This window comes from Nycticebus coucang, chromosome 8 (assembly GCF_027406575.1).
Source record: "Nycticebus coucang isolate mNycCou1 chromosome 8, mNycCou1.pri, whole genome shotgun sequence".
Taxonomy (NCBI): Eukaryota; Metazoa; Chordata; class Mammalia; order Primates; family Lorisidae; genus Nycticebus; species Nycticebus coucang.
Window position 1 is genome coordinate 113,171,392 of NC_069787.1, and position 27,052 is coordinate 113,198,443.

The 27,052-nt window shown below is 35.6% G+C and overlaps 1 protein-coding gene across 2 annotated transcripts; it reads right to left on the reverse strand.

The window, feature by feature from the left end:
• Positions 1–223: 223 nt before the first annotated feature.
• LOC128592018 (phospholipid scramblase 4-like) lies at positions 224–25,301 on the reverse strand. Of its 2 annotated transcripts, none has more exons than XM_053599859.1 (7): positions 25,271–25,301; positions 24,103–24,213; positions 14,871–15,097; positions 3,959–4,120; positions 2,447–2,605; positions 1,748–1,791; positions 224–1,128 (listed from the first exon to the last, which is right to left on the reverse strand). In XM_053599859.1, exons 1-7 carry the CDS (start codon positions 25,275–25,277, stop codon positions 1,068–1,070), a joined length of 771 nt encoding a protein of 256 aa, XP_053455834.1. In that variant the 5' UTR covers positions 25,278–25,301; the 3' UTR covers positions 224–1,067. The 2 variants fall into 2 exon arrangements, with proteins under 2 accessions (XP_053455834.1, XP_053455833.1); XM_053599858.1 differs by lacking the exons at positions 24,103–24,213; positions 25,271–25,301 and adding exons at positions 10,155–10,381; positions 12,462–12,504 and having other exon boundaries at positions 14,871–15,069.
• Between the last annotated feature and the right edge of the window lie 1,751 nt (positions 25,302–27,052).

Here is a 27,052-nt window from a genome sequence, read left to right on the forward strand (position 1 = left end):
ATTGTCTGGTTCTTCTATATTAAATGTCATATTATAGAAAATTGATATGTCTAAGATTGCAATCACATTTTTAAATATAAGGCAATTAATATTTTCTAAAGCAGCTTTTACATGTAAAAAAAACAGTAGCATCGTGCAAAAATGAACATTACAAGAAACTGAGTAAAATGACTTTATCAGGAAAAGATGAATATCATTTACATATGGAGTACATTTATTTCATTTCAAAAACAACTGTGGGCTCAGGCCCTCATGTCAGAAGAAACCCATCTAAGCACACTCGGTCTTTGTGTAATAAAGAACAGATGAAACACATCCCATTTTGCATACTGGCTATTGCTTTTTATCAACATGATCAATTTTACCCAATGAAATGCCACTAAAAAATATAGAAATTATAACGTGAATTGTATTACAAAAATATTGTCCAGGTGCTATTGTTTTAAGCAAGAGAAATCATAACTGTATGAGACATCTCACACACACACACAAACGTGGGAAGCTAAAGTGCAATAGAGGCAAGTTGTTAATAAGGGTGTATTCACTCACACATTATGCTTTCAATTAATTAGCACAAACAAGTACAACCCATACTTAGTTGCTGGGCTTTCAAATGTTGACTGATGAGCTTGAGATTGCAGGGAAGTAGCATATTTGCTGTATTTTATTACCTTGTAGAAGTATGTATTTACCCATCATGTAATAGCAGCAAAGCAGTATTAGTCAACACCAGAATTTGAGGCTTTAACTTTTATAAAGTACTACTGGAAATGTCGTATTTAAAAATTTAGAAATATAACTCCAATCTGAGTCACTGGGGGCAGTTTGGTGACCAGCAAAGTTCTTCTTGAAAGAAAAACAACTGTGTCTTCTGTGTCACATGAAATGGGCCACACAGGTATAACAGGCGATCTAGCCATTCTGACACACACATTTTCTATACAAGCCATTTGCGACCGAAAGGTTGTGTGTTAAATGTATGAATGTATTATATACTAAAGCAAGCTTCTTATCAGTGCACTGATGTCTGTAATCTGCTCAGACATCTTGACTGGAGTTGGCTCTGGTCAGCTCACTTCCTGACAGTCTGATCCTGCCCCATTTGTAGGCACCTCCTGATTGCTCACCCTGGTAAAAGAAAACAGGTTTGGAAAATACAAGTGTTAAGATCAACAATATACATGTTTTGTTTCATAAAAATTCAAATTTCCCAGTGAAACTTTTACAAGTTTTGCCAATTAAGGTTTTGATGTGTGTGTACAAGTAAACTTTCCTGGTACAATAAAACATGTTTCTGTCTGCTTTTTTTTTTTTTTATTAAAGATGAAGAGTATCATTTATTCACATGGAATCAAGCTTGTTGGACATGCTGATTGAGAGAGATGTAGGAGAGGGTTAAAGACAAAAGCCATTTGTCCCAACAAAGATTGCTCTAAAAAGCCCACCATTTCACTACCTATTACTGTGAGTGCTCAGGGATTCATTTTTCTACATTTCATGTTTTTAGGGTATCAGTTTTTCATAGTACTTTACGTATGAGTCACAGGGCTTCAGGATGAATTCCTAGTCTACCAAGTGCACAGCAGCATATGTCTTTAGATGTTATTCTTTCTCTCATTCAGACTCTTTGTCTACCTGTCAAGGCTAACATTCAATAATAATAATTTGCAAAACAGAAAATTATAGTCGCAACTTTTCTAATTTTTTTTTAATTAGCAATACTTGATGATTTCCCCCATGCCTGTACCTTGATGAATCCTGTTGTGGAATTCCCTCATAATACATGAAATCCTAAAATTAGAAAAAAGATTTTTATAGATACATCAATAATCAAGTATAAGCTATTCAATGTGATCCTTTATAACTATTTAGAGGGACCTCCTATTCCAATAGCTAAATCTAATGAAATCTTTTTGGAAGACAATTAAATGTAAATTACAAACTTAAAACTGTTGGTTTATACATTTGGTACCAATTAGCTATATTTCATCATTAACAGGAAGAAAAACATAACAATCTGAGGATGGTACAACACCAAGAACAACCCTGAAAGAGAGGCTTAAGGAAGAGGGGAGAGGACATTGGCTGTAGAGATTCATTAGGAAATCATAGGCATTTTTATTTAGTGAGAATAATAAATAGAGGCAGTGATGGCAATTACACCCACTGCAGGCCTCATATCTTCTAAGCACCCACCTAGCCATTTTACTCACACAATAGCTAATATTCATAATCCTAAAAAAAGTAAGTATTTTGGTCTCCACTTTACAGAGGAGAAAACTAAGGCTTGCAAGTGTTAACGCCCTTTGCAAAATATGAAACTAGTATGTAGCACCAACAGAAGCTGGCCTCATTTCAAAGACTATTACCTTTCTACTACATTGCCCCACTTCTTATCAAAAAGAACAAGTCTCTTAGCATAACTGAAAAAAAAAAAACAACTTACAATGAGGAAACAAGCTCCAAAAATCATGGCCTTCATCTTCACATCCAAGTCCAAGGGGAACTGAATGTCAAAGTGGTCGGCATCTGTTGTTAGAGATAACACACCACGCCACTGCCTAATAATTCTGCCAATGTGGGATACGCCATCGGGGGATGTGACCTAGAATGACAAGTATGCGATGTTATGTGATCAAAAGACATTCGAGTACCTATTTTCATGTTTTACTCAGAAGCAGTCTACACTGAGACCATGCAAACAATGCAGGAAAAGAACATGATAAGTACATCATTTCAAGTGAGGAGATAATTACAGGCAAGAAGGGTTAATAGTTCAGCTGGGGGACATGTTATAATTCTTAGGCTATTGCTGTTCCTTCATCTTCAAATGAGTTGTCAGAGGACCTTACCAGAGGAAGTAGGATTTGAATGGATTACAAAAAATGTTCTTCTTCCCATAGCTAAGAGTGGGAATTAGAGATTGGGAAGAGGTCACTTCCAACCTAGAGAAACCTAGGAGTAACGCAGGGGAGGCACTGTGCTTTTCACATCACTCAAGCTCTTGGAGGTCAAATCCACCCTGTCTGTTTAACATACCAAAGGGCCTCAGTTTATAAAAGGGGGACCTGACACGTTTCACAGGGAAAACATCCAAATACCAACTTCTATGGTCACTTGACAATGGGAATGATCACACACAGCTTGCCTGGGAATTGGGTCACTTGTATTGGTCTTTGAATAGGCAATGCTTAATGATATAATCATATAAAATGAGAACTAAGAAAGGTTTATTGGGTATCATAGGAAACATTCAAATAAGCAATTTTAGTAGATGATGAGTCTTGCTGATATTGCAGGGTATTCAGAAAGAATACCTCAAGAATACCTTTTTTAAGAAATCTAGGAAATATTCCTAGGCATTTCTTTTCTCAGGTTCATAGGATAATGAACATTTTGTAATCATTGAGATAAAAGAAAAAAAAGGATTTTTCTCTTTCTTGAGAAAATGTTATAACCTATTATAAGTTTTCCATGCTACCAGTGTTATCCTATTTCTTGAGGATACTGACAGATTTCTATCATAGAGATAAGGAATTTGCATAACCTTAGGAGTGCTTTATATGTCTTGTGACACATTGTGCACTTCCCCAGCACCTATCTATAATCCTATCCTGGAAATCTTTGGACAAAATTGTTAATTTAATATAGTCAAAAGTTTAATAAATGAATTACATCAGGCTGTTTATTCTCAGAAGTTGTAGTGTTATAAATGGCTTCTTTTTATTTTTATCAGGCACTGAAATCATAAAAGAGGAACTCACATTTTCAAAAACAACAAGCAATCCACTAATAATAATTTTAAAATCCTGTATACTAACTGGTTAGATAATTCTTTCCTGGTGCTACTTTATTCATTTACATGGAAAAAAAAAAAGAGTCTAAAACCAGATCATTCTGAAGTCTCAGCACATGTAGAAAAAAATATAGCCAAGAAATCACATTTACATATATTCACCTCATAAACAGAGTCAGAACCACCGTCAGTGAGTATGCATGGTCCCCGCACTCTCATCTCACTCTCTTTCTTCTCATTTTGGATGCTGTAAACCGCCCGGCACAAACTCCAATCCTGTTTAACAAAGCCAAGGGTGACACCAGGGGGACATTGCACCTCCATCTGCAAATAATTAGCAACAGAGGTTAGAATGTTACATCACATGTACACACATACACACAGATACACAATGTAGATGTGTTTCTATTTACCCGAGAGTAAGGAAATTATTACTAAGAGAGAACAGCTTCCATTTTACCCAAACCATTCATTCTTAATGAATGTATTTCAGTAGGCTTTCACAAGGCATAAGGTCACATTTCCTTTGAAATAAATAGCAGGCTTAATTGATGCATGTTGTATTATAGCCAGTTGTCCAAGGATAGTATCTCTAAGGTACATTACCTGGGCTCCTCTGTGTTAATAAACCTACACAATGAACCTACAGAAACATACTGAGGTTCAGGATTTTTGCTATGTAGTTTTAATACCCTTAGTCTTTGATCTAGGGGTCACATGTCTTCTGACACAATAAATCAATAGTAACAAGCTAATTTCTCAGATTTCAAATTGGGTAAAAGTGACATCTTAGATACAGCAATTATAACAACACGAGAGAAAAGAGGTACTCTGAAAATGGTACATTATGAAAAGAACAAAGTGTGCTTATAGGTATAAGTGAGAGAGTTTTAAAATTTTGCTCACTGTCCTATTTAGCTAATTGTCTTTATAATTGTGAAGAATTAACATCTTATTTAAAAATTAACAAATGATTTACATAGAAGAAAATAAAAAAATTAAAGCAGAAATAAATGAAAATGAATACAAAAGCATCATTCAGAAAATTAACAAAATGAAATGTTGGTTCTTTGAAAAGATAAACAAAATTGATAAATTTTGACCAGATTAACTAGAAACAGAAAAATAAGATTTTTAATATCCTCAATCAAAAATGAAAAAGGGGAAACACAGATGCCATAGAGATGCCAGAGATCATATCTGACTACTACAAAGACTCTATGTCCAGAAACATGACCATGGGGAGGAAATGGACAAATTTCTGGAATCATACCCTTTTCCTAGACTTAACCAGGAAAACAGGTCTCTTGAACAGACCAATAGCAAGCACCAAATTTCAAGAAATAACCAAAAAGATCCTGAAAAAACAAAACAAACAATAACAACAACAACAACAAAAACAACAACAAAGAAGCAGCAGCTCAGGACCACAAGGCTTCACTCCAGAATTCTATCAAACATTCAAAGAAGAGGTATTACGGTATTATGCACACAGCAGAAACTATTCCAAAACACCAAGAAGGAAAAAAACCTTCCCAACACATTTTATGAAGGAAATATCCCTCTGATACCAAAACCAGGAAAAGATCCAGCTAAAAAGAACTATGGACCAATTTCACTAATGAATATCAATGCAAAAATACTCAACAAAATTTTAGCCAATAGATTATAGCTACACATTAAAAAAAAATTACACATCATGATGAAGTAGGTTTTATCCCAGAGATGCAAGGCTGATTTAGCAAATGTAAATCTATAAATGTAATTCACTAGATAAATAGAAACAAAAACAAAGACCACATGATCCTCTCAAAAGAAGCAGGAAAAACATTCAATAAAATTGAGCACCTTTTATGATAAGAAAACTTAAGCAATTAGGCATATAGGGGACATATCTAAACTCACAGAAGCCACCTATGACAAACTCACAGCTGAAATCATAGTGAATGGAATAAAGCTGAAAGCATTGCCACTTGGAACTGGAACAAAACAAGGATGTCCACTACACTATTATTCAACATAGTGCTTGGAGTTTTAGCCAATGCAGTCAAGGAATAGAAGGATATTACTGGTATTCAAATGGGGCCAGAGTAGGTCAAACACTCACTCTTTGCCAATGATATGATTTTATACGTAGAAAATCCCAGAGACTCAAACACAAGACTTCTGAAAGTGATCAAGTAATACAGTAACATCCCAGGGTATAAGATAAACATCCAAAAATCAGTAGCCTTTATATATGCCAATAACTATCAAGCTGAGACGAAAATCAAGGATGTAATACCCTTCATGGTAGTTTCATAGAAAACGAAATACCTAGTAATATATTGAACAAGAGAGGTAAAGGATCTCTACAAGGATCTCTGCCTGAGAAAAGCAACAGCAGAAGACATAACAAATGGGAGAACCTACCATGCTCTTGGCTGGGAAGAATCAACATGTTAAAATGTCTAAAGCATTCTACAGATTTCATGCACTCGCCATTCAAATATCAACATCATACTTTGAAGAACATTAAAAAAATAGTTTTTTGCTTTGTGTGAAACCAGAAAAGAAACCATATGGCCAAGGCAATCCTTTGCAATAAAAACAAATCTAGAGGCATCAGTGATCAAAACTGGCACAGAATTGGCACAAAAATAGAGAAACAGAACTATGTAACAGAATTGAAGACCAGAGAAAGAAATCAGCCTCTTACAACCATCTGATCTACAATAAACCAAACAACAACATACACGGGAGAAAAGAATCCCTATGAAATAAACGGTGCTGGGATAACTGGTTAACCACATGTAAAAGACTGAAACTACCCCGCACCTCCTACCACTTACAAAATATGATGAGTCATTTTTTAATGACTCATCATCTTTTGGTAATAATACAATAAACCAACTAGTCAGATCTTTATTGTATTAAGCCAACTAGTCAGATCTAGTTGGTTTATTGTCTTAGTTAAGTCCTTTATTTTCTCACTTATCTATCCATTATTTAAAGTGAGGTATTGAACTCTCAACAATTATTGTAGAAATATATTTCTCTGTTCAATTAAAAAAAAAAGATTAATGATAAGGTGAATAGCCACACTATGCCATGTACTGTTTCTTTGATTTAATCAAATATGTCTTTATATGATAACTAACAACATAGCTTGTGGACTTTTGTGTTTTTAGTAATGCTTAGTATGAAAAGGAAATAATAAATCTGGAAATTGTAGTCATTAGGGAAATGTTATACTCAATCAATCATATTATGGGTAGTTTGTATAGATGTATTTCATCTGATAATTGATATAATAATCTCCATAGACCTGTATGTTTAAAATTTAGTTTATGAAAGCAGATGGAGTTCAATTAGTTTGGTTGATAGTCTGTAGAAGCAGAATATTTCAATGAACATTATAATAGTATATTCCATAAAACAATGACTCATAATAGATAACAGATATAAATCTAAAACAGGGGACAGTAAAAACCCTAGAGGAAAGCATCAGAAAAACTCCAGATGATATCGGTCTGGGGAAATATTTTATGAAGAAGCAGTGGCAATGGCAACAACAGCAAAAATTTAAAAAATGGGAGTTAATTAAGCTAAAAAGCTTCTGCACAGCTTAGGACACAATAATCAAAACAAACAGACAACCATCAAAATGATAAAAGATATTTGCATTACAATATATGTTATGAATCTAAGAGTTGGGAACTAGAATCTACAGAAAACTTAAAATTAATCACCAAAAAAAGAGCAAACAATCTTATCTAGCACTGGGCAAGAGACCTGAACAGAGCCTTCTCCAAAGAAGACAGAAGAATGGCCAATAAACACATGAAAGAATGCTCACTGTTCCTAATCATCAGAGAAATGCAAGTCAAACCCACCCTGAGTTATCACCTAACTCCAGTGAGAACAGCCCAAATGACAAAAATCTCAAAGCTGCGCACGTTGGCATGGATGAAGAGAACACTTTTATACTGTTGGTGGAATTACTAGCTAATATAGCCTCTACAGAAAGAAGTATGGAGAATCCTCAAAGAGCTAATGCAGACCTTCCATTTGCTCAGGCAATTCCATTATTAGATTGCTACCTGGAAGAAAATAAACCATTATATCACAAGGACATTGGCAGCTCAATTCACAACTACCAAGACCTGGAAGCAACACAAGCGCCCATCAACACAGAGGGGATTGATGAACTGTGGTATATGTATATCCTGGAATACTAGTCAGCCATAAAAAAGATGGTGGCCTTATATCTTTTACATTTACGTGGATCGTGTTGAAACACATTCTTCTTAGTAAAGTACCACAAGAATGGAAAAGCAAGATCCAATCTACTGAACACTAATATGAAAGCTATAGAAAAACAGCTCCATGCCCTTACAAGATAATAACACAAGTATGTTCAGGTGGGGGGAGGAGGAAAGAGGGAAAGGGAAAAGAGGAGAAGGAAAGGGGATTGGAACGCTCTCACCTGATGGGCACATGGTGAGGGTGACAGCACACCCCCTGGATGAAATGCTCAACAACAACTTGAAATTCACCTTAGAAACACAAACAATGTGACCAAATCATTTCTACTCTCAAATTAATCTGAATTTTATAAAAATGATTCATGATGATTAAATTATACATTAAGAGCCCAAGTACAATTTTATTGACTATTTCTCTGGTATCATATATACTCCTAAGAAGTTGCAGAAAGGATTACACAGGAAATAGGGCCTTCAGGAATTGTCAGATAAAGATATGATTGTTCATACATATAAATTCACACCTATATACAAACATACACATTTGATAGCTACCTATAGCTGATAGCTTCTATGATGTGAAGCCTAAGAGATAAAATCAGAATTTTCAAAAATAAATTACTTTTAAAAATATACCATGGAATACTCCTCAGACATACAAAGGAATGAACACTGGTGTAATAACCTGTCTGAATATCAAAGTAATTACACTGGATGATTACATATATGATTCTGTTTATATAATATTCTTGAAATGACAAAATTATAGGATGAAGAACAAGTTAGTGGTTACTAGGGGTTAGGGATGAAGAGGAGATGGGAAAGTGGGTAAAGAATAAAAGGGGATTTTTGTGATGATGGAACAGTTTGGTGTTTGTATTACAGTGGCATACAATTGATAAAACTGCATTTCATCTGACAAATGATGAAATTGATAATTGATTGAGAAATGGACTCAATTGATAAAACTGCACAAACTATACACCCACAAATGAACACAAGTAAAACTGAAGAGACAGAAGAAAATCTAGATAAAATTATGGGATAAAACTTCAAAAATTGGACTAGTTTGCAACTTTGATTTCTTTTATGCTATCACGGACTTTGACGAAAAAAAAAATTCCCAATTCACAAATATGAAGAAAAATGCCTGCTATATCTACAAGGGTTGAGGACAAGAGGTAGAGATTCACTTCAACTATGAGGCTGTTATTACAAAAACAGTAATGACCAAGGAGTAAGATGTCTGAGAACAACAGAGAATATTAACGGAGTTCGATGCATGTTCTGTTTACCAGGCACTGTGCTAAGGAGCTCACTTCACCTTGCAACATCATACTGTCAGATGGGCACTGTTATTAGCTCTGCTTTATAAATAAACTAAGGCAGAGAGAGTTGTAAATAAACTGATATTTTGTAAATTCTGTTACTTAAAATGTCATTTCAATATCCTAGTAATCCTATGAAGTGTTGTTCTACCCAGTTTTTGAATAAGAACACTGAACCTCAAAAAGATTAAGGAATTTATACAAATTTATCAGGTGGCATATCTAGAATTCAAACTCTGGTTAACCTCTCTCCAAAAGTGCTTTTCTTTTCCCTTCAGCAAATAACTTTCCTTGAACTGAACAGATAATAAAAGAGAAACCAAACTATAACTCAGCACATTTGCCATCTACTGTCAAGCCTGGCACCCCTATGGCCCTTAGTCTTTTTGAGCTACTCTTTCACTGTCTACAGAAAGATGTGAGCTAGAATGGATATGTAAAGGTCTCGAAAATCCCTAACAATTCTAAAAGTATGTTTATGTTTAGCATTACTTGGCTATGTAGGTATGTTTGCATAAATGTATGCGACTACTGTCCATCTCATAAATTGTGTAAACAAACTTTGTGCTTGACCCACCAACCCACATGTAAAGAGTATGAACTCACAAGGAAAGCACTCTGTGAATTTCCTTAGGTGAGACAGTTTCGCTTTTTCTCTCCCCATTTTTTCCATTTAACCGGCAAGGCCAGTGAAAATTGCTCCTGTGTAATTTTGAAAGGAGCCCAACAAGCCATGAAGAGTGGGATCAGAAAGCAGCGATGGGTTACACTTGCGTCTCTGACCTCTTGCCTCGCTGAGGGGCAGCAGCAGCAACAGCAGGAGCATCGGAAAGGTCTCTGCATTGTCATGATTTCCCGGCCCATGCAGTCGGTGACCCGGAGGACGAAGGGCCTCAGTGAGTGATAAGTGTTCCTCGTAGACTCATTTGTGTCTTCATTGACAATGTAAACCATTTGGTCTGAGTTGTTTTTGACATCATATCTATTATTGGCTTCAAAATGTGTTATCACTATAAAAGATAATGAGAATGTTGTTTTAAACTAGAACCAGTTAAAATGGGCCTCAAGAAGTTCCTGTTTAGTATTTCTTAGGGGCGTTTAAAGCAAAATAAAGTTTAAAACTTCAAGTGAAATATATACAACTGTTTAGAACACCCCCAAAATCCATGTGCTTCAAAAGTATAACTTGGGAAATGCCAATCATTTCTTTTAAGAAGTTCATTGAAGATGTGTACTAATGGGCAACAAATTCCTGAAAAATTGTCCAGTGTCTCTAATCATTAGGGAAATGCAAATCAAAACCACAACGAGATATCACTTCTCCAGTGAGAATGGCTCATATGAATAAGTCCTAAAACAACAGACACTGGTGTGGATGTGGAGAAAAAGGAACTCTTATGCCCTGTCGGTGGGACTGCAAACTAGTGCAAACTCTGTGGAAAACTGTATGCAGATACCTCAAAGAAATTAGAGTAGACCTACCATTGGATGCAGCAATTCCACTGCTGGCTATATACCCAAAGAAAAAAGGTCATTTTATAAAAAGGACACAGGCACTCAAATGTTTCCAGCAGGACAATTCACTACTGCAAAGACATAGAAACAACCCAAGTACTCACCAATACATGAATGGATTGAATAAATATGGAATATGCATACCATGGAGAACCAATCAGTTATAAAAAGTCCAATCTAGTATATTGTGTGAAAACCTGGATGGAACTGGAAACCATTCTTCTAAGTGACACATCACAAAAATGAGAAACCAACACAGGTAGGCAATACCAAAGTGAAATGAATTGGTCAGCACTTAAGTGCACACCTGGAGGCAAATCTCAGTGACGATATCAAGCTGGAAGGTGGGGATGGGTCAATTCACACCTACTGGGTGAATAGTGCACAGTGCACACTATCAGGGTGAAAGGCACACTTATAACTGACTCAATCTGAACAAAAACAAAATCTGTAAACAAAATGTACCCCCAAATATTGTGAAAAAATTTTTAAAAACTAACAAAGTCAAAGAAACTTTTCTACATAAAAGGAAAGATTGAAACAATATTCCTGGAGTATATGAAATTCGACAGCTTTAATTATGAAGTCATGTATATGAAATGACACATTGGACTACTAATTCATCTGCTCACAAAATACGGTAGAATGACTAGGATCATTATTATTTGCAAATAAGAAAACACACCAAGATAAGTCAAAGGCCCTAGCTGACTGTGCTCCCCGCAGCTAACTCAGTTAGTACCTCAGCTCCTTCTTTTACTCATCTATGAAAGATGAATATGGAGCAGAAATAAAAGGTAAAGGGTGAAGGTGCACCAAATAAAATGTATGCTCAAAGTCCAAAGCTTTGGATTATATGATAGATAAATAAATAAAATCATACAAAATAATTTGTTTCTGGTCTTGGGATTTTGTGATATGGGCTAATCTTACTGGAGTTAGATGGTATCTCAAGGTAGTTTTGATTTGCATTTCTCTGATGATTAAAGATGATGAGCATTTTTTCATATGTCTGTAGGCTGTGTGCCTGTCTTCTTCAGAGAAGTTTCTCTTCAAGTCCCTTGCCCAGCCTGCGATGGGATGACTTGTTCTTTTCTTGCTTAAATGTTTGAGTTCTCTGTGGATTCTGGTTATTCTAAGAATATGGGGAAGGGGGAGAGGGAGGGGAGGGAGGGAGGAGCATGGGCAGAGGGAGGGTGATTGGTGGGATTATACCTCTGGTGCATCTTACGAGGGTACATGTGAAACTTAGTAAATGTAGAATGTAATTGTCTTAATACAATAACTAAGAAAATGCCAGGAAGGCTATGTTAACCAGTGTGATGAAAATGTGTTAAACTGTTTATAAAACTAGGGTATGGTGCCCCATGATTGCATTAATGTACACAGCTATGATTTAATATTAGTTAATAATAATAATTTGTTTCATTATTCTCTACAGACAAAATTTACGGTGCATAGACTTTTCTCATTGAACCACTGAAAATGATCAATATAAAGAAGGAATTAGGTATTGGATAATGCCAATTTCCACCTGTTGAAAATACTGTTGACCATTTCAAACATTATACATACTTTTCAGAGGCTCAAAATGCTGGAAAACATGTATTTTGTCCAACTGTTGGGATAGAAAACAGTAATTAGAAGAGAGAAATAACAAAATTAAATTAAACTATCATTAGAAAAGAAGTTGATGAGATTAATACAAAATGGTCAAAGTTCCTTTTACAACTCTAGGATATTAAAATATAGAATGGAAATAGAGAATGAGAAATAGAGAAATATCTTTTTTGAATTTTAGTATAATCCAAAGAACTTTACAAACTGAAATTAGCTTATTTGCATCTGATTATATTGATACTAGCAAAGCTGTCCACATAAGACACTTTCCTCCAGTTCCACTTTAACAAACCATTGCCTGATACATCAGAAAAACATGTACTTGTGTAGTACTAGCATAATACCGCGATGTTATTTTCATACCACAATATATTTTCATTGTTGCAAAGGGGTCGCGACCCACAGGTTGAGAACCACTAAAAAAGAAGCTGTACCTACACAGATTTTTCCTCCATCTGTCCCTACTCACCCATCTGTCTGACATACAGTCTTGAGGGAGGTGTTCTTAGGAACACAGATTGTTCCTACATCAGTCCTGATTCACCCGTCTCTCTGACATACAGTCCTTAGAGAGGACTTAACATGGACCAACCACAGAGAAGGAATCTCCAGGACGAATCCCACATGCTGTGTCCAGTTTTACATTATTTCACAAGTACATCTGGAGCAAGTTAACATACCGACTTGTGCTACTAATGCCAAGGTCTTCCCCAAATGCGCAAGTTAACAAGGGGAGGGCCCAAGAGGGCAAGAGCATGTGACTGGAGGAGGGGAAGGGAGAGGAAAGATTCTTAGGTGGTAACACATGAAAAGGGATTTTGGCAATACCATTAGGGAAACGTCTACATAGTATTTCTACTTAGGAATTACCCTAAAGCTGAACCGTCCGATGGACCCACCATCTGCTATATATGTGAGAACATTCTAGAAGAAGAGAAAAAAACTTTCCTGAGGACACACTGAGCATAGTCACATAATTTTAGATTATTTGGACCATTAGACCATTCCTAATCCGTAGGCCCAGAACAATGCATGAAATAACATATTTCGCCAAATACTGGTTGAATATGTTAATTAATGAAAAAAATATATAAATGTGATGATAAATGAAATTAAAAATAACTAAACATAAATGTTTTGTGGTGTGGTTAATAACAAGAGGGCACAGAAAGGACATAATCATGCTTATTTAAAAATTTTTCCTGTTTGGAAACACATTCGGGTAAGGGGGTCGAAACATGTCTGATAAAATTTCAGAAGTCACTAACAGAGTGGTTAAAGTTCCTTTCACAAGCCTAGGATATTAAAATATAGAATGGAAAAGTAAAAATATTCATTGCAGGCATAAATGAGCTATTTTAGGTTCAGGTCCAGACCAGTGCTCTAGAGCAAGTATTGCAAAAACACTAGTCACACGAATTGTTTGGTTTTTCATTGAATATAAAAATGATGTTCAACCTATACTATAGAGCGTTCAATGTGGGATAACATTACGTCTAAAAAAATGTGTACGCCTTAATTAAAATACTTTATTGCTAAAAAACGCTAACAATCATCGAGCTTTAAAACTTATGAATTGTTTATTTCTGGAATTTTCCAAGTAGTACTTTCAGAGTGGGGTTGACCACAGATAACAGAAACGATGGAAACAGAAACTGCAGACGAGGGAGCACTACTGTACTAAGTTTATTTTATTGCTGTTGAGGAGGTTTTTTGAGTTTCTGGCATGGGTTTCTGAACATTAGCATTTGCACATCAACTTTTCCTAGTGCCCTGGTTCTGATCTGGTTATCCCTGCAGCGCCAGAATATTTATATTCATGGAAACTAGAAAGTCACTCTGTTAGGGGAAGGGAGTCTCTGGAACATCCCCTGAGGTCATATCCTTGCCAGCTCCCTTATTTTTACTTACATTGCATGTTTTTGAAGGTTGCGGGAGTGATACAGGAAAATTATAGGTGGGGAAGAAAAGCAACAGAGTAAGGTATTCGGTAGTTCACCTGCTGTCACGTGTTTTGTTATTTTCATGTAGTTTCACTTTGAGTCTTTACTTTTAAGTTAATGACACAACTACTGTCTATGATGCTTTTTCTTATTTCTATTTTTCTAGTTTCCTTCAAGAAAACATCTTGAATGCCTTAAATCTCAACACAAATTCTTACAAAAATCACTTATCCCACGGACATCACTATCCTTCTTCTTCACATTCCTGAAATTACTCTTTCCATTCTTACAGTTTCACAAACTAGGCGCATCTCATCACTGATTCATCTCTTTTATTAACTTTGTCCGGCCTCTTTTCTCTTCCTGTCAGGTCTCTGTGGTCATACTTCATAAGAAAATAATTTGCATGTGCATGGGGTACCTGAGTTAAGTATTCCAGACCTGGAGGGCAGTTTGGCACAGGAGGTGGCCCTGGCATCCACATAACTGCAACAGGCTGATTTGGCATAGGGTATCTGCCAGGTGGATATAGGATAGGATCAGTTGGCTGGCCCAAGGGAAAGATACTGGGCTGCTGTGGACCGTAGTATCCCATAGGCAAGCCTCCTGGGTAGCCTGCAGGTGGAGGGACAGCTGGTCCTGGGGGTCCTGTGTTCAAAACAAATGGAAGTGTTACACATTTTAAAAATTATATCATAATGTTAAATTATACTAATATACATTTTTAACTTATAATTTATAACTTAATTTATTGTAAATTATATTTTAAACATATTATTTCTGTATTAAGATGAAATGGATCACACAACATCCAAATGAAATGGATGATCAAGTGGATGTTGTGTGATCCATTTCATCTTAATGCAAAAATAATATGTTAAAAATATAATATACAATAAATGTTCTGAGTGTGTACCATGTACCAACAATTTTCTGAGTGTGTACCATGTACCAACAATGTATTAAGGGGTTCCATTCATATTAGAATTCCTTTAAGCCTCTTAAAACTTTTGACAATTATTCTCATTCCAGAAGTGCAGAAATAAGGTCTGAAAGATGAAATGACACATTAGCCTCTTAATGCATTGAGTTCTTTCTGTGGAGATAATAAACTTACTTCATCAGGTGGTAGTGAGAGTACAGCAAGGCTTAGCATACAATTACTATTATAAATTTTTTTATTTTATTTATTGTTACTGTTTAAGATCATAAAGTCAGTAATGTCTATTTATGTCAAACAGGCACTTTTAATAACTATTTTCAGAACCTTGATTCACTCACTTTTCTGTATCTTCATTACCAAGGTCTTAGGCTGGTCCTCAATCCTGATGTCTCTTAGATTCAATTTCTTAAGTATATTGTTTTACTAGCTGGGGCCACTATAGGAAAACACCACAGACTGAGTAGATTTTTAAAAACGCAAGCAAGCATTTCTTTCTTACAGTTCTGGGAAGTCCAAGATCAAACGCTAGAGTGTCAGGTGGTGAGACTCCGTTCCACATTTGAAAATAGCCATCTTCTTGCTGTGTCCTCCCTCAGGGGACAGACAGGTTATCTCTCTCATGTCTCCTCCTATAAGGTGACCAATTTCACGATGAGGCTCCGCTCTCTCATTCTGATTCCCTCTGAAGGGTCTCACTTCCAAAGACCAGCACATTAGGGCTTCAATATGTGAATTTTGGGGGGACATAAACATTCAGTCTATGGCACTTAACGCTCCAATATTTCTCTCCACTTTACTTCTGGAGATCTAGGCCGGGTCCAGTGGCTCACACCTGTAATTCTAGCACTCTCAGAGGCTGAGGTGAGTGGAATGCTTGAGCTCAGGAGTTCGAGACCAGCCTGAGCAAGAGTGCGACCTGTCTGTAAAGGTAGCTGGGCATTGTGGTGAGCACCTATAGGCCCAGCTACTTGGGAGGCTGAGGCAAGAGGCTCTCTTGAGCTCAAGAGTTTGAGGTTGCTGTGAGCTGTGATGACATCATGGCATTCTACTGGGGAGACAAAGTGAGACTGTCTCAGAAAAAACAAAAACAAAAACAAAACAAAAAACAAATACTTCCAGAGATCTCATAAATAATAAACCATCATTCAGGTGATCTGGATTAAAATAATAAATACAATATTTTATACTGTTTTAGGAAGAGTATTCATAATAATGAATTTGCACACAACAACTAATGATTGACTTTAGGATGTCTTTTTTATCAAGGTGTCAAGAGAAGCAGTGGTAACTCTGAATTGACAATCCTATTTTTTAAAATTCAAGGCATTGCCAGCAGTAGATATGAGAATGCCTATGCTGCTCAGACATACCTCTAGTTACCAAGAGTTTTTTAAATAATTTTGAACTTTAAACATTTTTTTCAATTTTACTTTGCTTTCTAGGGTTTTAGAATTCATTAAATAAAATGTGCAAGTAAATGGGCCCTTGTCTACTGAGAGATTTGCTAAAGGCTCTAAATGATTCCTAAGGTTTTATAGCCCTAACCGAAATCCTGTGAGTGGTAGAGTCACAAACGGCCCACATGTATTTTTCTGTGAATTGCCAGGAAGGCCAGACTCAGATTAAAAAAGGCTTGCCTCTTCCTACAGAGATTTTTTAAGAGACCGTCTTGTGGAAAGTCTTTCAGTTAAAAACAAAAATACATCACATAAGTCAAGCTATTTAGTGTTATCAATATACCATCATTCTTCAGCGTTCATGGGGGATTGGTCCCAGGACCTCCTACAGAAAAGGGTGTAGTGTTTGCATATAAGCCATACACAGCTTCTCATACACTTAAATCTATGTAAGTAGTTTCATTGTTTTTATTTTTTTTCCTGAACATTTTCTATTCTTGATTGATTGAATCCATGAATATGGAGCCCAAAGACAGAGTTGTCCTACTATACATCTATAATACTTCTGTTAAAATTAAATACAACTTTATATTAGCATATATTATATCCTAGCGAAGACCTGATCTACAAAATCTGCTGAAGCTTTGGTGTCTAGTCATATAAGGAGTTTGACAAAACGAAACGAGATTTTGTAGATTTCAAAGGTGGGTATTTAAATTTGCTACTTTCAAATTTAGGGGAAAATCATTTGAAAAAACATTTTCTTAAATTGTGGTTCAACATAGTAAATGCTAAAAAATAATCTGTAGTTTGTAATAAAACCACAAATTCCTGAACTTTATTCTAATCTGTGGAATAAGAATCTCAATGTCAAAAATATAAGAAGCAAAACATCTTTACTTATTTATTTATTTATTTTTTGAGACAGTCTCACTTTGTCACCTTGGGTAGAGCGCTGTGACATCTGTAGCTCACAGCAACCTCAAACTCTTGGGCTGAAGTGATTCTCTTGCCTCAGCCTCCCAAGTAACTGGAACTTACAGGTGCATGTCACAACGTCCTGCTAATTTTAGAGACGGGGGTCTCGCTCTTGCTCCGACTGGTCTTGAATTACTGAGCTCAGGTGATCCACCAGCCTCAGCCTCCCAGAATGCTGGGATTACAGGTGTGAGCTACTGTGCTTGGCACAGAAGCAAAATATCTACTTTCTTTGATTGTTTTTTAAAATGTACTATTCCACTCTTTAGTATATTCTCAAGATTGTACAACCACAATCCAAATCCATAAGTCGCATCATACCAGAAAGATCACCTATAAGCATTATTAGCTATTCCCATTACCTGGAAATCACTCCCTAATCTACACATTTCATAAATAAAACCTCACACCATTTAGCCTTCATATCTTCTTTATTTCACTTAGCATGTCTCCAAGAGTCCTCTGTGTTGTAGCACACATAATTACTTCATTCTTTTTTATGGGTGAGTCATATTCTATTGTGCGAGTATAACAAATTTTATGTATGCTTTAATCAGCTGGTAAATACTTGGGGTGTTTTCACTCTTGGCTATTCAAAGTAACAGTCCTGTGATCATCCATATACAAATTTTTGTGTGGACATATGTTTTCTTTTTCTAAATAGTAGTGAAATTAGCTGAGGTAATTGGCACCTCCATGTTTAACTTTTGGAGTAACTGCCAAAATGTTTTCCAGTGTGGCATGACCACTTTATAACCCTATCTGATAATGTATAAAAGTTCTGTTTTTCCCATCTCCTCCACCAGAGCTTGATTCTTCCCTGTCATGAGCATGGTATGTTCTTCCATTTGTTAAAGTCCTCTGCTATTTCCTTTCTTAGGGTTTCATAATTTTCTTTATAGAGGTCCTTCAGCTCAGATATATTCCTAAGTATTTCATTTTCTTTAGGGCTATGGTGAAGTGAGTTGTGTCCTTAATTAACCTCTCATCGTGGCTGTTATTGGTATATACAAAGGCAACTGACTTGTGGACACTGATTTGATATCCTGAGACATTACTGTATTTTTTGATGACTTCCAGGAGTCTTGTGGTTGAGTCTTTAGGGTTCTCTAAGTATAAGATCATATCATCAGCAAAGAGGGAGAGTTTGACCTCCTCTGCTCCCATTTGGATGCCCTTTATTTTCTTGTCTTGCCTAATTGTATCGGCTAGAACTTCTAGCACTATGTTGAATAGTAATGGTGACAGAGGACATGTTATTTATTAGCTGTCTTTTTAGTCCTCTTCATAGATCTGAGGAGTACCTTATTTTGATTTTGATTGTCATTCTCCTGATGATTAATGATGTTCACTATCTGCTCATATGCTTGTTAACCATCTGTATATCCTCTTTGAAGAAACACCTATCTAATCCTTTGCCTACTTTAAAACTGTATCATTTGTCTTTTATTGTTGAATTATAAATATTCTCTATATAAACAAAATAAAAGTCCCTTGCCAGATAGATGATTTGCAAGTATTTTCTCTTATTCTGTAAACTGTCTTTTCTCTTTCTTGATAGTGTATATTGACACAAAAAGTTTTAAATTTTTATAAAGTTTAATTTATCTGTTTTTAAATTTATTTATTAAATTTATTTAATAAATTTAATTTATCTGTTTTAAATTTTTATAAAGTTTAATTTATCTGTTTTTCTTATGCTTATACTTTACGTATTGTATTGGAGAAACCACTGCTTAATCCATGGTTGTGAATACGTACCCCTATATCCTCTTCTAAAGGTTTTATAGTTTTCACACTTGTATGTAGGTCTTTGATCCGTTTTGAATACATTCACGTGTCTAGCATGTCACAGGGTTTCAAATTCATTCTTCTGTATGTTGATATTCATTTGTATCAGCACCATTTATTGATAAAACTATTCTTTTTCTATTGAATTATTTTTTCACTTTTTTTGCATGTCAATTGAATTATATATGTTTGAGTTTATTTCTGGGCCCTGGATTCTATCATACTGGTCCACATGGTTATCCCTGTGCCAGTAATAACTGTGTGGTATCAACTACTAAAGCTTTGAAGCAAGTTTGGAAATTGGGACATATGTGTTCTCCAAATTTTTTTTTCAAGGTTGTTTTTGCTATACTATGTCCTTTACATTTCCATATGAATTTTAGAACCAGCTTGTCAATTTCTTTATATATACTATAAATACCACTAAAAAAGTTATAAAAATTGCCCTAATGCTGTAATCAACTTGAGGGGAATCATTATTTAACACTATTTACTTTTCAAATCTATGGAAATACTTTTCCATTTATTTAAGTCTTCATTAATTTCTTTCAGCAATGTTTGTTATTAGGCAAGCCTTATACTTCCTTTATTAAACTGAGTAATAATTGAGTACTTTATCATTTTTTGTTGTCACTATATGTGGAATTGTACTTTTGCTTTCTTTTTCAGATCAGTCATTCTTATTGCGTACTAATACAATTGAATCTTGGTATATTGATCTTGTATCCTACCACACTACTAAACTCAGCTTATTGATTAATGTTGTGTGAGCATATGTGCGTGTGTGTCTATTCCTTAGGGTTATGTGTGTGTGTGTGTGTGTGTGTGTGTGTGTGTGTGTGTGTAGTATGTGATAATGTCTAGCGGTTATCCAGGGGAAGCAGCCTATAGACCATTAGAAATGCAAGTTCAGAGCACAGCAGACTAATATGGGATGGCGATGGGGTTCATAAATGACTAAAGGCAAATAAAAACATTGATGTTACTAAGATCACTTAGAATAGCATGTAAAAGGAAGAGCAAATGGGAGAGGTGAGAGAGGGAGACGGAGCAGGGAAAGACAGGGGAGTTGACCCAGGAACTCAGAATAGCAGTTTCCCAGGGTAGAAGACACAGAGTTCTTGATAGAGAATGAGAGTAAGCAGTGACCAAAGAAAAAATAATGGGAACTAGAAACAGTGTTAAAGTAGAGCTATGTGAGAGAAAAGTAACAATGTCTTTGCAAAGAAATGAGAAAAGTATGTGGTTAAGTTTTGTCAGGAACAATATAGTTTCATTCCTTTAATACTTGTGTTTTAGAGTCCCAAACTGAACTAGATACCAGAGGTCCTCCCTGTCTTTTAAACCATTATTAAAACCAACAGTGCAAATTAAAGTCATGTATATTATCTAAGAATACTAGTCAGTACATCACTATAATGAGTTTATGATTGAATATCATGCAATTTTAATATAAAATTTGAGAATCAATTAGTAAGAAAGAAAATTACAATTTATATCTTAGGGCTATTCAGTATAGATTAGTATTTCATTTTTTTTTTAATTAAATCATAGCTGTGTACATTATGTGACCATGAGGCACCATACACTGGTTTTATAGACCGTTTGACATATTTTCATCACACTGGTTAACATAGCCTTCCTGGCATTTTCTTAGTTATTGTGTTAAGACATTTACATTCTACATTTACTAAGTTTCACATATACCCTTGTAAGATGCACCGCAGGTGTAATCCCCATTAGTATTTCTATGAAAAATTATATAAAATATTTTATAATTGAATGATATTTGATATAGGTGTGTATTAATAGAGAAGGAAAGAAACATGATCAAATTATGAGTGGAAACTTGTATATTACACTTCCTTCTCAGCTTTGCAATTGCCCTTAAGGATCATGATGGATTCTGCAGAAAAACAAAACTAAACCAACATCATATGCTTACCTTGTGTAATTATATCATTACAGTAAGGAACTTTCACAGAGCATTGTCCTACCAATATGGGTGTGAGAAACAATGCCTTATAAAGTCTGAGTCTCAAATATTATCAATTTTTATTTCAAAAAAATTTATCATTTTTATTTCAAAAATACCATGCCATTTTCTCTTTAAACAGACTACATATAATGAGGGTTACTTTATCAACATTTTTTTTTTTTTTGAGACAGAGTCTCTGTTTCTCACCCTCTGCAGAATGCGTGGTGTCACAGCTCACAGCAACCTCAAACTCTTGGGCTCAGTGATTCTCTTGCCTCAGCCTCGCAAGTAGCTGGGGCTACATCAGCCCACCACAATGACCGGCTATTTCATTTAAGCAAGAATAGTGCTTAAATGAAATAGTGCTTAAACAAAATCATTTTGGGTAGGAACACATATCAAGTATCTTAATAAACATAAATATTATGTAATTGAATTTAAATGAATTCATTAAAAAAATATTTCAAACACAAACTTGTGGGTCGTGACCCCTATGGGGTTTGAATGACCCTTTAACAGGGGTTGCCTAAATAAATCCTGCATATCAGATATTTAGATTATGATTCATATCCGTAGCAAAATTACAGTTATGAAGTAGCAATGAAAATAATTTTATGGTTGAGGGTCACCACAACATGAGGAACTGTGTTAAAGGGTCGCGGCATTAGGAAGGTTGAGAACCACTGACCTATCCTCTTAGGAAAAGATACTGTTCATGTCCCTTGCCCATTGATTCATGGGGTAGTTTGCTCTTTTCTTATTGATTTGCTTGAGTTTCTTGTAAATTTTGATTATCAGTCAGATTTGTAACATGTGAAAATCTTCTCCCATTGTGAAGGTTGTCTATTAACTTTGTTGACTGTGTCCTTAGCTGTGCAGAAGATTTTTGACTTAATCAGGCCCCATTTATCTATTTTTGTCATTGCTGCAATTGGCAATGATGTCTTCTTCATAAATTTTTTAAGGCCTATATCGTAAGAGTTTTTCCCACATTCTCTTCTAGAGTTTTTTTTTAATCAATTTGTGTCTTAGATTTAAATCTTTTATCCATCATAAGTTAATTTTTGTAAGTGGTGAGAAGTGCATGTCTAGGTCCAGTTTCTGTCTCTTACACATGGCTAACCAATTCTCCCAGAACAATTTCTTAAATAGAGATTCTTTTACTGAGTGTATGCTGTTGTTTGGTTTACTGAAGATTAGATGGCAATATGAGGCTGGTTTAATCTCTAGGTTCTAAATTCTATTCTATAGGTCTATGTCTCTATTTTTATGCCAACCCCATGATGTTTTGATCACTATAGACTTGTAGTATAATCTGAAGTCAGGTAACATGATGCCTCAAGATTTGTTTTTATTTTGTGGAACTGCATTGGCTTTGCATTTATTTTCTGGTTCCATACCAAATGAAGAACTATTTTTACTAGTTCTTCAAAGTATGCTGTTAGCATTTTAATGGGGATTTCAGTAAATCTGTAGGTTGCTTTGAGTAGTAAAGACTTTTTAACAATGTTGATTTTTCCCAGCCAGGAGCATGGTATGTTCTTCAATTTGTTAATGTCTTCTGCTATTTCATTTCTCAGAGTTTCATAGTTCTCTCAGTAGTGACCCTTCACATCTTTTAAGTATATGCCAAGGGATTTCCTTTTCTTTGAAGCTACTGTGAAGGGTATAGTGTCTTTGATTTGAATCCGAGCTCACTTGTCGGCATATATGAAGGCTACTGATTTGTGAACATTGATTTTAGATCCCAAGATGTTATTATATTTCCTTATCACTTCCAGGAGTCTGGTGGTTGAGTCTTTTGGACTTTCTAAGTAGAAGATCATATCACCAGCAAGATAGAAGCTTTACCTCCTCTGTCTCCATTTAGATACATTTGATATCATTCTTTATGCTTGACTGTATTGGCTGGAACTTCCAGCACTATGGTGAATAGTAGTGGCGATAGTGGACATCCTTGTCTGGTTCCAGTCTTAAGCAGGAATGTTTTTAGTTTTTCTTCAACTTGCTTTCCAAAATGACTATTAAAAACCAACAAATTCATACTGGAAGTGTGTAAGTTGTCAATGAGGAGTGCGCTCATAAAAACATCTGCTAGAACAACAAGCTCTTAGTCAGCACTCTAGGCCTTTCACTTCCATTTCTCTGCACTCCTCCTGCCATTTGTCATATGAAGCCTTCACACCGACCTGCAGGAACACTTGCATTTGGACATATAATTCTTCTTTCTATGCAGTCTCTTCTCCTTTGTCTTTGACTGTGAAATTCTTATCATGATGACAAAACTTAACTTCCTCAAACAAGACTTTCCACCATTTCATAACAAAACTTAATACTGTTTTCTATTCCCTTATAATAGTCTATTCATATTTCCATAATGGAATATAGAGAGTTTTATCAGCATCTGTGCAACTCCCTTCCAATAATTTGTAAATCCTATGAAAACATGATGGGCACCCTATCAGCATTCAAAATTCATTTATTGACTCAATTACTTAAACAAGCACTTTAATCCTTTGTATAGTTTGGTGCAGGGAAAAATATGCCTCATCAGTAGGTAACCCACCTGGTACAAAATAAGAATTATAATCTGGAGGGTCATCCAGCCTTGGATATGACAATGTTACTTCATTTTTCATTTCATCTGAAGGCTGCTCAGGAGCTGTGGGGACTACATCTTGGAATAAAGAGAGTAGACATGATTCACAAAGGAAATGATAATATGATAACAAAATACATTCATTCTTGTTGATATGCATCAGGAATATAATTATATGAAGACATTCATACTTCTTACAAAAACACGATTAGACATATAGTAGACACCAAACTATTAATAAATTTCATTACTGCACATAGATTAAAAATAAAGCTAAGCAATTATATTGAGCTTGTGATCAAAGCAAAGCACTTTCTTACTAATGGTCCAGCTGAACTGATGCTGACTTACATAGTAAGCAGTAAATTGCTTGCACAACATCAAAAATTCTTTTTCCTACTACACAATGTGAGAAAATAGACATATATAGATAGAGTGAATTTTATTTTTCTTCTAATCCTTTTTGGAAAGTGATGTCTAAATAAATTAAAACATACGTTCATACATACTTAATAGTATAGAAAGCAGTGGTTGCTACACACAGTTCTGTTAGTGATACTTTGGACCGTATCTTCAGTGGCCCACATTTTTACTGAATTCTTTCTACAAGTAACCTGGGTCAGAAGAAAACAGGGCCTGGAGTCATTTTCAAGATGTTACACATGATCTTCTTGTTCAGATTAAAGAAATTTCTCCCTCAAATCACTATGGGAAAATTCTCAATTTCCTATTTATCTCACAGAAAAACAAATTCCTTAAATGTGGTAATGCTTTTTTCTTTTTATCAGTTACTAGAAAATGCAAGCTCTGCCTTCAGCCCTCCTCTTCCAAGGCAGGATGTCATCACAGGCTCTTTGCTAATTATTACCACCTCCCTTTGCAGACTTGCTTTCCTACCATTACTTTTCTTTGCTCTCATTTGCCCCACATATATTAAAGGGAAGTCAGCACATATGTGCTATTATAAGTCCTTTTTTAATTCTTTTCAGATAAAGAGAGATAGAAACGATCGTATGCATAAATAAACAGTAAATAATTAAAAACTCCAAAATGAAATAAAGAAATGGAAAGGAAAACAGACATATCATTCACATTTAAAAATAAAGCATACACCAATTTATTCACAGAGACTCACCTGACATTTTGAAGAATTACAATTAATCCTGAAAAATAAAATAATTTAATGCCTTAAAAATATATACATACATTGTATTTACTATTACTACTCTGTGACATATAAAATATGTCCTATAATTTTTATAGCCTCTGGTTACCTTTCATTTATTCATCCATCCATTCATTATGCAACAAATACTTATTGAGCAGCTATTATGTACCAGGCACAATTACAAATATTGAGAATGCAGCAATAAATCAGACATACACTCTGTTGACCACTCTTCTGAAGCTCCTACTCTTGTGGGGTAATATTTTTTAAAAGTCAACAAATATTTAAGTATAAAGTTAAATTTATGTTTGGAAAGCAAAATAAAATGTTTAAGAATGAGAAGTTGTAGGAGATTCAGGGTAAGCCTCTCCAAGGAGGTGACCTTAGAACTATTTGGACTATGAAAAGGAAATTTCACAGTAAAATCATGGATAGAGTTTCAAGAACAGAGGAAAGAAAGTGAAAAGGCCCAGACAGAGATGGAAATGAGTTTGGAATATTTAAGAGAAAGAAAGAAAAAGAGGTCAGCAGTTACTAGGCCAAGAGGCATGAAGAGAAATGAGGTAAGAGATGAAGACTGAGGTCTAATCACATCTGATAGCCATGCCAAGTTGTTTGGGTGTTTGGCATGTTTTATAACTCTAACAAGAAGTCTAAACGATTGTTGTCAGAGGAGTGATCAGATCTGACCTATACCACATCCTGGGAGAAGGAGAGTAGAAAGAGGGAGCAGGGAGGGATGGCAGCTATAATCCAGTGAGTGTTGGTAGGGTGTAGATTAGGGAGGTGACACCAGAGGGGGTTAGAAGTGCTCAGAGACATTGGTGTTTGCAAGAAGAACCTACAGGAGTTGCTGACGGACAAAGGAAAAGACATGAGTCAACGATGGGTCTCAGTTTTGGCCCAGGGTAACTGAATTGATGGTGATACCTTTAATGGAAGTAGAGAGGAGGATGGCTCAGAAATCATAGGTACCAAGGAAGGTAAGAGTCAGAAGTTTAATCTGCGACATGTTATGTTTGAGTCCAAAAGAATAAATTCATAATGTAAATAAAAAATGTGCATTTGAACATTATCAGAATAACTCAGAGAAGGAAACTAGAAGTTGAGATGAGATTTGTAAGAAGGAATGAGGGTGAAGTTAAAATATTCTAGATTAAATCACACCCCCCCCCATAAAGGCAATTGTCAATAAAGGACTTTTAGTATTTCTGAATTTCCAATTTCTGAATAATTACAGATAACAAAGAACACAGTATCCATAAACATTATAATTACTCACTGCATATCAAGTGTGAAGCAAAGGGCCTAACACTTTTCACATATTATCTCTAATTAAAACAACATTTCTCCAACATATAGTCAACCCTGCTAAAGGCAAATAATTCTAAATCCAACACCCAGGTATGATCCAATACATCATTCTGTTTATCAGAATAATGTGGTTATTGGTGCTCTTCTTCTTCTTCTTCTTCTTTTTTTTTTTGTAGAGACAGAGTCTCACTGCACCCCCCTCGGTAGAGTGCCATGACGTCACACAGCTCACAGCAACCTCCAGCTCTTGGGCTTACGCGATTCTCCTGCCTCAGCCTCCCGAGCAGCTGGGACTACAGGCGCCCGCCACAACTCCCGGCTATTTTTTGTTGCAGTTTGGCCGGGGCTGGGCTTGAACCCACCACCCTCGGCATATGGGGCCGGCACCCTACTCACTGAGCCACAGGTGCTGCCCGGTTATTGGTGCTCTTCATG